The 17502-nt window shown below is 37.6% G+C and overlaps 5 protein-coding genes across 7 annotated transcripts; 2 read left to right on the forward strand and 3 right to left on the reverse strand.

Moving 5' to 3' along the window:
• The first annotated feature begins 614 nt into the window (after positions 1 to 614).
• Positions 615 to 3621, forward strand: LOC124638423 (allergen Tha p 1-like). The gene is made up of 2 exons (XM_047175381.1): positions 615 to 750; positions 2926 to 3621. The coding sequence occupies exons 1-2, from the start codon at positions 671 to 673 to the stop codon at positions 3311 to 3313; spliced, it is 468 nt and encodes a 155-aa protein (XP_047031337.1). The 5' UTR covers positions 615 to 670; the 3' UTR covers positions 3314 to 3621.
• LOC124638420 (ejaculatory bulb-specific protein 3-like) lies at positions 3440 to 7158 on the reverse strand. Of its 2 annotated transcripts, none has more exons than XM_047175377.1 (3): positions 6857 to 7158; positions 4727 to 4913; positions 3440 to 3870 (listed from the first exon to the last, which is right to left on the reverse strand). In XM_047175377.1, the coding sequence occupies exons 1-3, from the start codon at positions 7118 to 7120 to the stop codon at positions 3683 to 3685; spliced, it is 639 nt and encodes a 212-aa protein (XP_047031333.1). In that variant the 5' UTR covers positions 7121 to 7158; the 3' UTR covers positions 3440 to 3682. The 2 variants fall into 2 exon arrangements, with proteins under 2 accessions (XP_047031333.1, XP_047031334.1); XM_047175378.1 differs by lacking the exon at positions 6857 to 7158 and adding an exon at positions 5371 to 5394.
• A 74-nt stretch (positions 7159 to 7232) lies between these two features.
• LOC124638419 lies at positions 7233 to 8975 on the forward strand. The gene has a single exon (XM_047175376.1). The coding sequence runs from the start codon at positions 7370 to 7372 to the stop codon at positions 8966 to 8968; it is 1599 nt and encodes a 532-aa protein (XP_047031332.1). The 5' UTR covers positions 7233 to 7369; the 3' UTR covers positions 8969 to 8975.
• LOC124638433 (allergen Tha p 1-like) lies at positions 8968 to 11761 on the reverse strand. The gene is made up of 2 exons (XM_047175399.1): positions 11518 to 11761; positions 8968 to 9259 (listed from the first exon to the last, which is right to left on the reverse strand). Exons 1-2 carry the CDS (start codon positions 11696 to 11698, stop codon positions 9078 to 9080), a joined length of 363 nt encoding a protein of 120 aa, XP_047031355.1. The 5' UTR covers positions 11699 to 11761; the 3' UTR covers positions 8968 to 9077.
• A 569-nt stretch (positions 11762 to 12330) lies between these two features.
• Positions 12331 to 15221, reverse strand: LOC124638424 (ejaculatory bulb-specific protein 3-like). Of its 2 annotated transcripts, none has more exons than XM_047175383.1 (3): positions 15138 to 15221; positions 13717 to 13918; positions 12331 to 12869 (listed from the first exon to the last, which is right to left on the reverse strand). In XM_047175383.1, exons 1-3 carry the CDS (start codon positions 15204 to 15206, stop codon positions 12682 to 12684), a joined length of 459 nt encoding a protein of 152 aa, XP_047031339.1. In that variant the 5' UTR covers positions 15207 to 15221; the 3' UTR covers positions 12331 to 12681. The 2 variants fall into 2 exon arrangements, with proteins under 2 accessions (XP_047031339.1, XP_047031338.1); XM_047175382.1 differs by lacking the exon at positions 15138 to 15221 and adding an exon at positions 14141 to 14527.
• Between the last annotated feature and the right edge of the window lie 2281 nt (positions 15222 to 17502).

The following is a 17502-nucleotide window of genomic DNA, read 5'->3' on the forward strand; positions in this document are numbered from 1 at the left end:
AACATCATATTAGGTTTTCCGGCATTAGTGCATTATTAGTATGGCGAAAAACAAAATGGGTTCACAAATTAACAATGGAGAAATCAGTGAAGATGCATAAAAAATATGCTGAAAGAACCCCCTTTTATTTGAAAGTCGGTTAGAATTGGAGGAAGTATAGATCAGATACTTGTGATGCCTATGATTGATTGAAGATGCCAATCATTTAATGTGTGTTAAACTTCACAATATCTACCGTAGAAAGTTGACTTCCAGAATATTATCGTGATGATTTTTCTCATAAGTAAATATGGGTCCAAAGTTAAAGACACACGGTGTCAATATCAACGTCATTGCGAATCACCTCTATAGGTATAGCACCCTGCATTAATGTACTGAACTCTGAAAGGTGCAAACAATTAACACGTCAATACAGATGATAATATATATCCTGTTAACATTATTCCCACATTATCTAGAAAACATATTCTTTTTATCATGACAACTAAAGAAAAAAAATACCAGTAACCAACAGAGAGAACAAACAGACAATCAATAAGTCTTCGCAATAATTAACCGATGAGTTTATTCATCTAATTACAAGTACTTCGCAACCACCATTGTTTATGATATCCCTGTGGCCATTATATGCATAAATGTCGTCACAATGCTTGATTAATTCAAGAGGTGGATGCAGTATAAATTGTGTTATGGGCATGATGCAGGCGTCACAGCCCAGCGAAGGGTCGAACGGTGCTCACGGGAAAAACGGTGAGTAATTTAACCCCTTAAAGGCAATAATTAATCAAATTTTCCCTTAGTTGATTTGTTACTTTCTTCGGAACTTCTTGGTCAGGTTGATTGTGTAATTTTGATAAATGATAATTGTTAACAGTTGCTATGAAGATTGGATTATGTAATAGGGTTACTTACTGTCGTTGCGATTTTTTGACAGTTTCTTAGTTCATAGGATACTGGCTGTTCCCCGCAGTTCCACCTGCTTCCATAGGAAACTAACTGTCTTTAATTTCTGGGACTCTCGGCTATAAGCGTAGGTACCAAATTTTATTTCAATCGGATCAGCAATTTTGGGGTGAGTGTTTGACAAATGGATAGACAGACAGTTACGCATTTAGGTAGGAAACAGGCTATTGATCTGGATAAAAGTTAGAATGCTGAAAAACAATATTTTATTGGCTTCTGTCTTGTTCATGACTAACATTTACATTCTAAACTTCTTCTCAACACAGTTACTTTTACCCACGCCTTGGCTCATGTTGTATTCAAATCAAATGCAACCAATCCGGAATCCCCTCTCAGGACCATAGTAACTTTCTACTCGGAAAGATTTCAATGTTCTGGAATCGTTTCCCAATAGTTTCCAATACAAACTTTTTATCATAGGCATATAGGCAAGAGTAACGTGTTACAGGTACCTATTAGGTAAAACGTTAAATTATTAATTGAAGGAAAAATCAACCAATAATCAATCCGAAGTTATTGGCATGCATTAGAAGATCTTAAAGTAATGGATCTTAAAGATTGCTGTCATTAGGTACTTACTGTACTATTATTGTAGTTCTTGATGTCACATAAGTCTTTGATCCATGATTATAGGTATCTTGCTTAGGAAGTATTACCATACAATTATCTACCTCTTGTTCCTTCTGAGTATTTCAATTTCAGACACAGTCATGTTTATTTACTACATGAAACTTTCTTGTGTTCTGTTTTGGAAATTAAAGTTTCGTAAAAAGAAAATGTTTCATGATATAACATAGGTACCTTCATATTTGCAGAGTTTAGTCTTTTCTTTTAAAACAGCATAATAATATACTAACCCACTTTACAACCTTTGCCACTGTTTGTACTCTAATTACTGTAATCTAGCTAAGGAAATAGATCAATAGATATCTGCATACCGCCGTTTAAAATAACTACCTAATTAATACTTCCCTGGTAGTCATTAGCATCTTTAGTCTTTGCTAATCACCTTACCTTGTCAAAGGACACTCTGTTTCTTCTTATACCTCTACATTGAACACAGGTTACCAATCTCACTTATTAGTTTTATTGTGCATTCGTTTTCACCCACAAACAATTTCAAGGTACAAATGTATCTAAGTATTGATGGATCCACACGATACAGACTTTCAGTTTGTAACATGTGTACGAACTTAGTCTGAGTAAAAATATGATGACTGCATGTTTGTCCAGTCTTATCATTGGTTCCGACTTTTGTATGCACCGATTAGTTGCGCGGACAAAATTCTATGAAAGTCGGTTTCATATAGACCCGCCATACAGGTGCCAGACAACAACAGTGTAGTCAAAATTCCTTCAACGAAATCTGAATAAAAAATCCACACATACAAACGAAGGATCACAACAATCGTTCCATTATCACCATCACAATGAGACAATAGGCAATCATAGTAATTAATAACAACACCGCATGCCCGTGAACCTTTGCGAACAATTACTTACAGCTCTCAACAATTGTCAGACAATTTCATAATAACCTAGCGGAAAAATCATCGATTCTAGAAATACTGGAAGCTGCTCGCATGACTTCATGTAATGATTGGAATCGATACTAAGTTAATTATGTCAGGAGTATTTTATTGCAGTCAGGTTATGACCTAACTGGCGTACATTCGGTTTGATAAGCAGTGAGAACAGTTTTGTGATTTGTTGGTTATTTCTGCTGCGTCCATGGTTCACGAAGTTACTTCACAGGTACCTAATTTCATGAATCACGTGTTTGTTTCGAATAACACGTTTTTGTGAGCACGTGATAGATAGCGTTAGGCGTTTCTTTTTTGTTCTCCATGAGTTTTTCCCTTTTAGTTTAGAATTTGAAACTGTTTAAAAAAACAGCAAGTCGTGTTTCTTTTTTGGTTTTATTTACCAAAAATCTAATATTGTCTCTCTGTGTCTTTCCAGGAACAAAATGAAACTCATAGTCGCAGTTGCTTTATTATACCTGGTGGCAGAGTCCTGGGCCGCCTCCACCTACACTGACAAGTGGGACAACATCAATGTGGATGAAATCTTGGAGTCTCAACGCCTTCTCAAAGCATACGTCGATTGCCTTCTCGACAGAGGACGCTGCACTCCCGACGGTAAGGCTCTCAAAGAGACTCTCCCAGACGCCTTGGAAAATGAGTGCAGCAAATGTACGGACAAGCAAAAGTCTGGTTCAGACAAAGTGATCAGGCACTTGGTGAACAAGCGCCCGGAAATGTGGAAGGAACTGTCTGCCAAGTATGACCCTAACAACATCTACCAAGACAGGTACAAGGACAAAATCGAAGCCGTGAAGGGCCAGTAAAGCATTGAGGAGTCAAGCCGAGGATGTGCTTAGCAAATGAAGACACGGGTGGTGGAAATGGAAATTTATGATCAGACGCAGTTACCAAAGCTTTAATTGGAGTTTATTTACATAAATAACATGTTATTTTTATTAAGTATTTGTGTTTATTTTCCGATGACTTCGAGGTATCCGAATATTTATGACACACATGCTTTATTCAGTCATTCACAGAACTTAATTGACTGTTATCTTATATACTATTATACATACATATATACTTGCATACTTATAGAAACTTCATACCGAATAAAATTTATTGAAATATACAAAAATATAATTTACATTTACACTTACTGAGCGCCTATACAATACACAACAGCACTACGCTCAATCTTGTTCTGCTAAGAATTTATCAAAGGATTCCTTATATTTCTGGTCTTTGTCGTATTTTTCTGTGAGCTGATCCCAGGCGTCAGGGTGTCGGCTGATGACAGCCTTGATCACTGTCTTTATTAACTGCTTCTGTTTTGGACTACATCTGCCACATGTAGTCTCTAGGGCTTCTGGTATCACTTCTAGAAAACAAAATAAAAATATATGGTCAGGCAATATGTATGTAAATATATATTTACTTATTGTCGAAAGATAAATTGTGTCTACAGTGTCAAAGAAAAATCTGTATTTATTTGTGTTTTGATGAGAACAATATGATGACTCATCATTGATGAGTACTATAACATCATTTCAATACTGATCTATGTCAACATATCCATGAAACCAAGCCAGTTTTCAATTCATACATAATCAACGTGGTACCTATTAATGAGGTAAATAAGTAGATAGTTATGTCATTAACTGCTTATCTCATGTGTTTATTAATGAAGGTCAGTTTTGACTAATAATCTGCATTGGGTAGTACTTATGATATTAGTTTTAGATGACCATATTGTCTGAAAAGCCTTTTGCAAACTATGATGAGGTTGACTTTCAGTCTTACCAGATGAAACAGAGGATTCGTGATTTATATCTAGCAATTGACTAGTAACAGCCGCACATAGCCATACTGTTACAGCCTTTTTATCGTCCCACTGCTGGGCACAGGCCTCCTCTCACACGGAGAAGGATTGAGCATTAAACACCACGCTTGCTCAATGCGGGTTGGTGATTTCAGACTATATAGTCCAGGTTTCCTCAAGATGTTTTCCTTCACCTTTTTATCAGTCATTGGTGTCCAAGATATACTAAGAAAGTACATACAAACTTAGAAAAGTTGCATTGGTACTTGCCTGACCTGGAATCGAACCCACACCCACATACTCGAGAGGTTGGTTCTTTACCCACTAGGCCACCACGACTTTTTACACATGGCCATAAGCCCCTATTAATTAGACTATAAATAAAAATGACAGCAAAACAGAACTCAAAACTTACTCTTAAAGTCCTTAGCATCGGGAGTACAAGGCCCCTGATCGAGGAAACACTTGGTGTAACTGAGGAGTATTCTATCATTCTCCAGCAGGGGTTGGACGTCGAAACTGTCGTATTTGGAGTTGTAGAAGTCAGCTGATACTACAGCTACTAGTGTGATGATGAGGAAGCAGTCAGCCTTCATGATGAACTGAAATAGAAGTGAAATAAAAATGAAGTGAATATTTAAATCAAAGGATAGAACGTCTGATATGATGTTTATCCACATTGCCGCAGAAAGAATACTATAAAACTGTGCGGGACCCATGACATTATGATGATTCTAAAATATGCAATAGCTTATCAAAATAACATATTAGCTACTTTTAAGCCAGGGTGAGGAAAGTATTCCTTGGGAAACTGGTGGAATATTTACTATAACGCACTGTCTTGGATGGGTCACTTCTGGACTAACATTCAATTGATCTCATATTTTGTTGATCGTCACATTAGGTTGTATGTCTGTAAACATCATCATCTGCCTAGCCTTTCCCCAACTATGTAGGGGTCGGCCTCCAGTCTAACCGGCTGCAGCTGAGCACCAATGTTTTATATAGAGTAACTGCCTATCTGAGCTCCTCAACCCAGTTACCTGGGCAACCCAATACCTTGTACATATGTCTGTATGTAAACAATATTAACGTATTATCAAGTAAGTACGAAGTCTAGCCAGTATTTCCATTGATAATTACACATAGTTTATAAACATTTCCGTGGAAACTGCAGTTTCCGTAGCTACGGGTACCGCCCAACTAATGAATTATTGACAAGTCTACTAACTACTTATAAACACAGCACCGCCATTTATTAGTACTTTACTGATTCTAGAATATATCTATGAATTCATTGTGTCTCTCGCTAATAAGCAAGATAATTGTTTGCTTTTGTGTATCTAAAACAATAACTTTTCATTATGTAAGTAGTTTGAGTCTTCTTTGTAACATAGACCTTCTGCCCCGCGTTGCAATGCCTCACCTTTTTTGGGCCACTAATGTTTTTAGGTTAACATAGAGTTTCATGCAATGAGGGTCTTCCCAATTTTTTCTGCCACAGGGTGGCGCCACGTATGCGTCTGGTCCAAACAGCTGTCAAATAGTATGGAATTGTAGGGTCCGAACTTATTGTTTATTGAAATTCTGTTATATTGGAAGTGTTATTGATTTTATTATGGACTACGGTCAGAATAAGGTTTCCGAACTAAAAATTGAGCTAAGAGAGAGGGTGCAAAAGTCACTGGTACTAAGGAAAAGCTTGTTGAAAAATTTGTTAACACAATATGATTTAGTTTTTTTTATTTACTCAACCGCAATAGTAAAACAATAATGCAGTGCTTTAATTATAAAATAAAAAAAAAAACACTAAAATCGTTCACTATTCATAGTAAAGATAAGCACTTTGACAGTTACCTGGACCTGACGACTCGGTGCTGCCACCTCGTGGACGCCATTTTAGAAAACCCTCATTGGATGAACTGTTTATAAGGTCATCATATCATGACAAAAACGCTTAAAATCTCTTATGTATACGCGGAGATTTGACACTATATACTTGTGAGAAGCATAGCCTACGAGTTTTAGGTTGGCAATGGAAGTCAAAACCAGTAGGCGCATATAAATAGATAGCTATTTTGTATTTTAGCGTAGCAGAAACTTGAAGTTCAAGTCTTTCCCATAAATTAACTCGAAACGCTAGATCACAGAAAGTGGTTTATCCATAACATTTTAATATTGATTATTAGGTAACTGGCAATACTGCACTCTCTAATTCACTTTCAAAATGATTGCGGAAAATTACGGGATATCCTGCTTAGATCATAGTTACGTTTAGTAGGAAACACCATATTTAGAAGGTAGTAAACATTTCTATTGATAGAATCGATCGGCGATGACCAGGTTTCATGCAAAAATAGACACATCCACTAATTACAATAAACACCAATTTAATAAATAGCAAAATGGTGTTTATTTATAAAATAAATTAATATGTATCCATTTTATACATTAACGATATTGTTTTTATTACTAATAACAGTTAACTCGTCATCGCACGATTTAGATAGTTCAAAGATATTTAAGATAAACACCAAATAATTACCTGCCAACTATGTCTAACCAGGTTAATATGGAACACAACTGCAGAGGAAATAACATCTCCAGTAGTATTTAAAGCCTTGTTTGTCATTGTCCATAAGTGCGCATAAAGCAAACACAGGTCATTATTACAATCTATCAGACGTGAGTACGTTAGAAATAGGTGCATTATCGGAGGCAGCGTCAGAGATACGCACTGTGATTCATACTGCCGGTCGACCCTTGATTTCAATGATGATAGGCTCACGCACCTGATTCCTGGCAACATTTCCTGCACACATACTCCTTCTAAGTATACCTAATGCCCAAACCAGTCACGTAGTTGTTTATCTTTGTATTTCCTTAATCCAAACTCTGAGATCCAAACTATTTATTATTATCATAGACACGATGTCTATTTGTGATTAAAAAGTTATGGTTAAACAACAAAAAAATCAACATGTCAGTTTGTAGTATATTTATAGGAGATTTTATGAATATTTTTTGTGATCACGTCATGTTTTAAGGAACATTAATAATGTCTTCACAATGTCACAGGCGTACTACGGGAGGGAAAGGGAACATTGGCAAGTTCATAGAAAGAGACCCGTATATTTATGCAGCGGGTGTGCCTTCTGCTCAGGCGAATGAGAATGCGAGCGATGCGTTGCAACATTACCTGCTTAAAGATGAAGCAGACGCTTTGTTGTCTGATACTATCCTCCCGACACCCAAGCCACGCCCGCTTCCACCACTGCGTCATCCAATACCTCAAGATATGCGAAACTCGGGCCCTTTTGGCATAGTTGCTAGCCTCCTCAGTCCACCAGTTCCAACTAAATTCCAAAGTTTAGTTGCCGACTTTAAGGAGTCCTCATACTCATCTTATTGGGAAAAGCCCATTGGAGGTGTACGGGACCCTACGCCAATGTTACCAGAAGGCTTTGATGCTTTAGGGACTACCTTTGGAAAACTCATAGTGCAGGATGGAGGGATCTATGACGTAATAATGCCTAAAAACCCTATACCTGACAAAACACCCGCATCAAAGGGCCCAGGTGTTCAGGTACGACGCAATTATTGTTCACCACCTTTCAACATAGATCATGTGTACGGTTACCGTACAGGGGTAGATAAACGAGGCACGATGGCTCGCTGTTGTATAACTGATGATAGGATTGTAGAAGGAACAGCGGGTAGGGTAATGATCAATTCAATACAGTCAAATTTCTTGGATGCTCACCAACCAAAAATTGGGCAGGTATTAGCACCGAATGATAACGCATCCCATGTTCCTAAAGATTACACATTCGGCATACTTAGGCCTCCTGATAATTTGCCGGAATGTCTCACATTTTGCGAAATCAACAAGGGCGTTAATGTTTTCAGAACATGCTTGAAGCATCTTAACACCGTACGAAAAGGTTTATCTAAACGCGTTTTGCCAAGTTTCTTCTCTTCATTTTATTCGGAACTTAAATATTTCGATAAAGAAAAGAGCGGTTGGCTTGAAAAGAATACAGTATATGACTTATGTGGAATCAAGCTAATACGATTTGATACAGAAATGATGGAATATTTATTAACTATGTGGCAGGCTTTCGATGGGTCTCATATTAAATACAAAACCTTCGTATTTATTTTAAATTACAGAGAGCCTTCTCCCGAAATCCCTAAAATTCCAGATTTACCAGAAGACTGCATTGACTTTCGTACTACTTACAAAGAAATGGTGAAACCAGGACAGGAAGCGGATACTCGCCTCAGAGCTGGTTTACCCTCCGGAAGATATTTCGATGAAGATTACCCAAAAACACCTGATATGTACTGTAAAGCAGATAGAATGTGTCTCCCTCATGAATCGGATGCTAGCGCTTGTCTCAGGCCCAGTGTCTTGACGCAACTCTTTGTCTCTCATCGCGACATGTATCAGAAAAGAGAGCCAGATGTTGTGCGAAGGGTTTTTGAAGCAGCCCAAGGGGAAAAATTTACCGATGAAAGGTTTAACGCTTTGTGGGAAGAAGCCAAACAGTGTCACTCGGAAGGTTGGGTTTGTTACGAGACATTCCGTTCCGTTTTGGATAAAAATCTTGATCCGCCCGAAAAAGAAGAGAAAACCAAAATTAAACTAATATAAAGATATATAATCGTTTATTTTGTTATAACTTTAATTTAGATTTCTTCTATTTAGTAAATATTTGTAATTTTCATTGGGAATTAATAAACGTATACTTGTACGTGAGTTTTTATTCTTGAAGGAAGTCTTTCCACGCCTGTTGGTATTTGCCCTGGGGATCATACATGGCCACCAATTGCTTCCAGATGTCAGGGTGGTTCTTCTTTACTTCCTGAGCCAAAGCTTTGCCCATTTGCTTCTGTTTGTCCGTACACTTCGCACACCGGGTTTCTAAGGCTTCTGGCAGTTTCTCTGGAATAAAAATATAATACTGCACTGAAGAAAATATTTTGGGTGATTTGTGGCATGAGTGGATTATTTTTTGATATTATTAGTAGAAATGGTATAGGGAAACGGCCACAGCGTGCACAATAACACCTAAACTATTATTGTATCAAAATATTGCGGTGCAAACGTGTATCAACACCGCAGTTACTCTTTGAAAATCAACGTTTTCAAGTGTTTTTCAGCAGTTAGCAAAAATATGGCCGTATCATTCTATGTTCAACGTAAAACATTCTGTTTATTGACTGTATGTACGCGATATCACCTAGTAGCATCGATATATGTGTAGTAAGTCCTAGTAACAAGTAGATTTCTGTGGAAGTTAAAATAAATACTTATTTTTATACAACTCTCAATATATTCTACTTTGCATAGTTATAAATAAATACTGGCATTCGAGACTTAAAAAAATACTTGGCATTTGTCAGCTGACAATTATGAAAATGAAATCAAGAAAGCTCAATGTGCAAACTGTTGTTTCTTAAGTTTTTTAAGTTCATATTATTAAATCATTTTTAAGGATTATTTCAATATACAAAAATACTCGAAAATGCCAGGAGGTAAAGGAAATAAAGGGATGTTCATTGAGAGGGTCCCGCAATATCCTGCTGCGGGAATGCCTACCGCTCAACCGACAGAAACCGTGGGAAAAAATATGAGTTATTACCAATTACAGGATGAAGTTGATGCTCTTATCCACGATGCGATAATACCTCCTATAAAGTACATTGAAAAACCCTCCAATCAAAAGGACAAGCGAAATGCTGGAATTTTCACTGATGGTGGCTATCTTATAAATCCTCCAATGAAAACAAAATTTCAAAGTCTCGTTGATGAATTAAAGAGTACGCAGTACAGTTCCTATTGGTATAAACCTGTAGGTGCAGTCCGTGATTCATTGCCTATGTTTCCGGAAGGGTTTAACGTATTTCAAACAATGGGAAAACCTACTAAAACGAACGAAAATGCATACGATCTTATAATGCCGAAGGCTCCGACCCCCGATGTGGCACCATCAAGACGGATTGCTTACCAAATTGATCGAAAATATTGTAGACCAGCTTTTAACCCTGACCATACTTTCGGTATTCAATATAGAATTGAAAAAAATGGTAGGCAAGTTAAGTGTTGCTTGACTGACGATAGAGTTGTAGATGGTAACGACATGTACGCACCAATTAGTTCCTTAGAGGCAGATTTCAAATATAGCAATGCTGCGCATCTTGCTTTGCCAAAAACTCCAAATGATAATATAAGTTGCGTACCACCGGGTCATGCGTTTGGAATACTACAACCTCCTGACAATCTTCCACAATGTCTTACTACATGCGAATTAAATAAAGAACGACACTTATTTTTACAATGTCTAGGTCATCTAAATACTTTGCGTAAAACTTTATCAAAACGACTCGATGCTACATTTTTTCATAGGTTTTACTTGGGTTTGAAACATTTTGATGAAGTTAAATCAGGTTGGCTTCCTAAAGACATTGTGTATAATTTTTGTGGAAGGAAATTAATAAGATTTAACACATCTCTAATGGAACGACTTTTAGCAACATTTAATGCCTTTGACGGTAAACAAATAGAATATGCAACATTTGTAAGAGTTATTAATTATAGGGAACCATCACCGCCTTTGCCAAAAATACAAGATGTTTCGGATGAATGTATTGATTGCACTACCACCTATCAAGAGATGGTGAAACCTGGCCAAGAGGCAGATAAGAGGTTGAGAGCAGGTCTGCCTGCTGCGAGATACATAGATAGGGACTTCCCCGCGATACCTGATGGTTATTGTAAAGCATCCACCACATATTTTCCTCATGAATCTGATGCTAAAATATGTTTGAGCCCGAGCACATTAGCGCTTCTTGGATTAAGTCATCGAGATATGTATGCTAAGCGTTCTCCAGAAACAGTCAGAAACGTGTTCGAAGCGGCCGGAGAAACATTTACAGACGAATACTTTAGTAAACTATGGGAGGAAGCCGAAAAGTGTCACTCTAAAGGCTGGGTTTCATTTGAGACATTTAAAAAAGTTTTACTCCAACAAGAGCAAATTAACCCAACAAATGACAAAATGCATTAAGAGCTTTATTGAATAACATTATTTTTAATTTGCGTTATAAGTTGTACTAGTAATTTACGTGATTTGTCTAAGATAATGTACTTAGTTTTAGAATAAATGTTATTAATATTTTCCTTAGAACTTGTTTTCTTACCTTTGACTTGTTTCACTTCGGGAGTGCAGGGTCCTTTGTTGAGCAAGCAGTTGGCGTACGCGTGCAGGAGTCGGTCATTGCCGATGACTTCGGAGATGTCGAAGTTGTCGTTGGCAGACTCGTACTGGTCTTGAGCCAGCACTCCGAGAGCGAAGCAGAGGGTGAGGAGGACTACCTTCATGATTACTGGCCTTACTAGACAGGTGAACCTCGTACACAGTCTAACAGCTGAGTGCTTTACTACTCGCTGTGCCTTATATTTATACTAACTAATAGATGTTTTATTTCTAAGAACAAACCACAGTATGACAAATATGTCGCCACTAATTATGCATGGGCATATTACTACGATAATTATTAGTTCAATGAAGATTGTTTTGCCGCATATTTAATGACCAAAGGAGTCAAGCATTTGATAAGGACCTTTTACGACATAAATAAGCATGATTTAATTAGATCACAACCCTTATGGTAGACTTGCATATAAAGGTGTTGATTCCTGGCATGCAAATAATGTCGGGACATAATGTCGGGACACCTTTTTCACACACGGTCGGTTAGCCCCATGGTAAGTTATTTATTAACTTGTGTTATGGGTGCTAACACAACTGATAAACTACATATAGCTACATATATACATATTTATAAATACATATCATAACACCCAGACCACGGCCAACAAGCATGCTCATCACACAAATGTCGACCGAACCGGGAATCGAACCCGGGACCTCAGGTTCGGCGGTCCGGCATGATGACCATTGCGCCATCGAGGTCGTCGAATGAAACATCAAATCAAATGAAACGAAAAAAAAATGTATACTTAATATATTTTATATTACCTTATCCTTACACTTAAAACTATCTATAATTGACACCAATTCAATAAATTATAAATGCATTTTAACAGATTTCAAAGATTTTCTTAAAACAAATTCCATGAATATCTTACGGAGTCTTCACGCAAACAGCACTAACGTACTACTTATTTTGGATGTTAACAAAACAATAATTAATTAATATCATACTGTAAAAGCAACGGTATCATCAAACTGGTCGGTCAGACCTGATACGGTAATTAGTCATTGTTCGAAAACGCTTCACAAAACAACTGGTCAGTTTGAGCAAATTACTGTTATGAATTTGGGTGATCTCTTTAATGGCTTAGTTGCCGGTGACTAAGAAAGCGTAAAGGGCATCTCTGTTGGACCGATCAGGGTTGTACTTGTCAAGCAGTTCAAGGAAGCGAGGCTCGCTCTTGGACCTGATGCCGAGAAGTAGCTTACGCACGATTGTCTTCTGTTTGGGGTTGCAGCGACCGCAGGCGGTTGCTAATGTTTCTGGAAGAACGCCTGGAAGCAAACGTGGAATGAATTTAGTTGATGGTACTGGTATGGTATGCTCTAGTTTTGATGTCCTATTGGTCAGTGGTAGCTAGATATAGTGGTAGGTTAACTTTAAAGTAAGATCAGAACTCTGATTGTCTATTATATTTTCTTCATAGTATTTATTGGATGTTATACCTATTATGCAATTTGAAGTTGTCGGAGTTTTCCATGTTTTTGTGGTTGTTTAATAAAAACTAAGTATCTTTAGTGATGTTTATAAAAATACGAGATTAGAATACAAATTAACTGGCGTCTTCTATAAGAATTATAATAAAGAGTTGTTTAATTCAATTATTTTCCAGTAAATGAGATGTAAACACATACTTTTGAGGTAGCTAATGGGGCAAGAGTTTAATGTTTTATTTAACAATAATATCAGTTGTGTCCGTGCAAAGCATTTAATTAAGGTATAAAGTTTTCCTACTTGTTGAAGTCAGTATCAAAGATCTATTGTCAGGAAAACTTCTTTTATGTAGATAGGTACTCTATCCAGCCTGGGTCAGCGGCCAGCGTCACTCTACACCTAACCATGATCAGCTTTGCCTTTTCTTTGACAGCAATTGGTTTAAGATATGGGTACATAAATCTCAACAATAAGAATGAAACAAATAACCGATGATAGTGCCTTTTTCGGTGGCGTTCGTATTAACAATTCTTATATATAATAATGAATTGCTGTTCGTTAGTCTGGCTAAAACTCGAGAATGGCTGGACCGATTTAGCTTATTTTGGTTTTAAAATGTCCAGGTCCAGGGAAACATTTAAACGATAGAAAGTTCGCGGGATCAGCTAGTTTATTATAATAACTCACGTTTAAAGTTCTTCCCATCCCTCGTGCAGGGTCCTTTGTCCATGACGCACTTGTAGTACGCCAAGAGGATCCTGTCGTTCTGTATGATGGCGTCTGCGTTGAAGTTCTCGTAGCGATTGGGGGCCTGCGAGTGGCATGTCACCACCACCGTCAGCACGCACAAGCAGATCAGCCAGCTCCTCATTTTTATGCTTGCCTGGTACTTTAAGAAATAGAAATTGGTTAACTTTTGGTGAGAAAATGCATTAGTAGGAAAAATGTTGGGACGGGTGTGTGAAACTTTCGAAGATTTGGGGTCGGAAACAATGTAAATAAAACTTTTTCGAAAAAAAAAATAGCAAGGCTAATAGTCCTTCAATCTTCTCCAAACACCATGCTGACATGATCAGCCAAACGTGAGCTAATCGCGCATAAACATACATACATAGAGGAAAATGTCCTTTATTTGAAGTAAGTCGGTTGAGAATACGAATATTCTATAAATTTGATTCCACATCTTATCAAAATAAATAGCTCTCAAAAGCTAAAAGTCTAAAGGTCTTTACAATACAGTGAAATACTAAAGTTAGTAGTTACAAAGGAGGAAGGTTTTACTTCCTGTCTTGGAAACAGCGTAGTTTTTTCTAAAAGGATTAGTCTTGTTGTTCTCATTATCTCAATGAATAATCATCGGAATTTGCATACATTATCTGAGCAAGTATGGCGTATGAGTTCAATAGATCAGCTGTTTACTGTGTTTATGCTACAGATGCCTATACTGTGAATCCCTTTATTATAAAGTAACTAACATTTGGTATAGGTGAAGAAAACTTCACGCTACGCGGTAAAAATAAAGATGAGCAGGTTGAGACTAGAATTGGGATCAAAGAAAGTTAAAGGAAACAAAACTAACATACAATGTCAAGGTCGAACGGCGCGGTCGCTTCAATTTATTCCACTTTCTCGTATACCGGTAAAAATAGGATTCTAAAGAATGACTTACTACGCAGAACCGAGAATACTGTGAATTAAGAGGTAAATATAAATAGAATTGAAGATACATAGGGTATAATTCACGTTGACAACAAAATATCACATTGTTTTAAATAACATATAATCAGGGTTTGTTTACAATCGTATCGGAAACTTTAATCGATACTTATCGATCGATAAATAATGTTCTTGTTGCCCCGATCGTAACTTAGATACAATGCCATGTCGGGTAGACTAACAATATAATTATTTCAATATTTAATTACATATTTAAAACCAAAATATTAAATACTTTTATATTGAATGAGAAAAGTAAATTAAATCAATAAACAAATCCCGGAATCGATACAAAAGTAAACACACAATTCGAACACGTTTCTACGAAACCAAAACTACAAACCGCTCACTTTCTACACTTTCTAAGAAGCTTTTAATAGAAAAATACTCACAGAAAGAAAGTTGTGAAGTGCTGCTCCTACGGCGTCCACTGTCGCAATGGCTGGTGGCCGTGGGCCCATGGCCGGGTCCCATGGCGGGGTGCGAACTTCTCAAACCTGTCGGCCTGGGGTCGATGTAACGGGCTGCATACAAAAAACCCGGCGAAGAAAGTACTGCGCACTAATAATCATATTCATTGCATGGATTTGATCTCGTTGTGTGGTACAAGATTTGCATTTGTTTCTTTTTGCACTTTTTAGTCCTTGTTTTAATGCATTTCCTCTAATAAACGTGCTACTTTTTTTGTATCTGATAGAACCGTTTAATTTTAAACTATGCACTAAACATCTTGGTCAGTTCTTAGGTACATTTTTTGCATTTTAATTTCAATCATATTCATAACCAGGAAATACTTGGATCCAGATTCTTCTACAGGTTTTTATAAAATAAGTTGGTATATTTTGCTGCTGTAAAGCAAAAAATATGCGCATGCTCAAGTACTTAACAATTACGTCAACTTTGTACCACGTGCAATTAAAATCTTAACTGTAGAATTAACTAGAAATAAGTCGATGCCTATACCTAAAGTTTTTCACATAACATACTTACCTACTAAACTATTCTGGGTAAACCAGCTATTTATTGTCAAAATAAACCAGAAATAATCTAAAGTGCATTCTTACAAAGCTACATATGTACCTATGTAGAACAATTTAAATCGACTAAAAAGCTTGACAGCCTTATTTAGCCCCAACAATAAAGTTCCCATTTTAGGTGCATATAAAAGGGTCTACAAGAAAACCCATTTAAGCTTGTGGCACATTATAGCAGCACCGCAACAGCACGGCTGCAGCACGGCGTCGCCTCGAATTAAGACTACGGCTAGCTGCCAGCGCGCCAACCACGCGCTGTCCGCTCGCCGTCGGCGCGCCGTCCGCTCGCCGTCGGCGCGCCGGCCGCGCGCCGGCCGCGAGGTGTAAGCTTGCTGTCACCGCAAACTCAATATTATTTTAAGACGATTATGATTGATGTTATGATCGAACACGACGTAATGACGTTGTTTCGCTGCCGGCTCGGAGTCGGCGCGCAATTAGCACGCCGTCGGCGCGCTGTACGCATGAGGACCGCTCGCTTGCAGCACGCGGGCGGCGAGTCGAGTTGTGTGGAAGCGGCAAGCACGCTGACTGCTCGCCGTTGGCTTTTTCATATTGACATTACGAAATATATTATAATATACACGATTTAATGCTCTAAATTGAATGACAACTTAAATGCTGGTGTGGAGCCGTGCTGTTGCGGTGCCGCTATAATGTGCCATAACCTTTAGTCTACCTTGTATTTACCATAAAGACTCCGTTGTAGAACTTAGTCGCAACCTAACTGTAAACCGTTTTCCTTTGTTTCAAACCCGTTATTATAACTGTGGCTGTTCGGATAAGCAAAAGGTCCTTTGGAATAAACAAGAGATAAAAAACATTTGGGATTGAGAACAGGTTTGGTATGGGGAGTCAATAAGTTGTTCACCCCGGCTCTGATATAAACATAAACATTCCAGCATGTGGACGTGACATAAGGTTTGTTATTGTTGTACCTGAATGTAGGTACTTACATCTTGGTGAGGTTTCTTATAAGTTTCTTGAGTGTCAATTTTTGGGGTATGAGGTTTTTGGCAAATTGAATCTACTACGATGAAATGATTAAAAAAAAAAACCCTTTGACTGCTACGGTTTTTTTTCTAAGCAAAACGAGAATGATTAAAATCAGGTTGTTCGGCTAGCTCGGGCTAAAAGTAAGCAAAGAGATACCAAAAGTACACATCGATACACGATGATCCTCGCTTAAAAATGTAATGTATGTATGTAAGGGAGAGCATATAAATGAAGTCCTATGCATCCTGCACGCGGTTCTAATTTTGGATCAACACGTTTTGCACAAAGATTCTAATTTTAGCCACAAGGTGTCAATAAACTCAACCAGGAAACTTGATCATGATCAAAAGTTTTTCTCGTTGCTTGGCAACGGATAAATTATTAAAAGGTCATCCGCATAAACGTGGATGATGATAAAAAGAGAACGCGAAGTCCAAGGATACGGTGGTTGTTGAACATAAGACGATATGGCTGGAAGTAAAGTTACTTCTGAGATATTTACAGTTAAGAGACATGGAAAAAGAAGACTTCGTCTTTCGATCCCTAATGAAAAGTAGGATAAGGGCGAGAGGATGAAACGAATTCTCTCACTTGCTGGATAGCCGTCAAACTTTTGCAGAGTCTTCTGTGTTCCTTCATCTATCTTTGAGTTTTAGATCCCCAAAACTTACATAATTAAAACAATACCTACTTTTTAGCCTATTAGTACAGAGCTACTTAATGATAC

Source organism: Helicoverpa zea, chromosome 17, assembly GCF_022581195.2.
Source record: "Helicoverpa zea isolate HzStark_Cry1AcR chromosome 17, ilHelZeax1.1, whole genome shotgun sequence".
Taxonomy (NCBI): domain Eukaryota; kingdom Metazoa; phylum Arthropoda; class Insecta; order Lepidoptera; family Noctuidae; genus Helicoverpa; species Helicoverpa zea.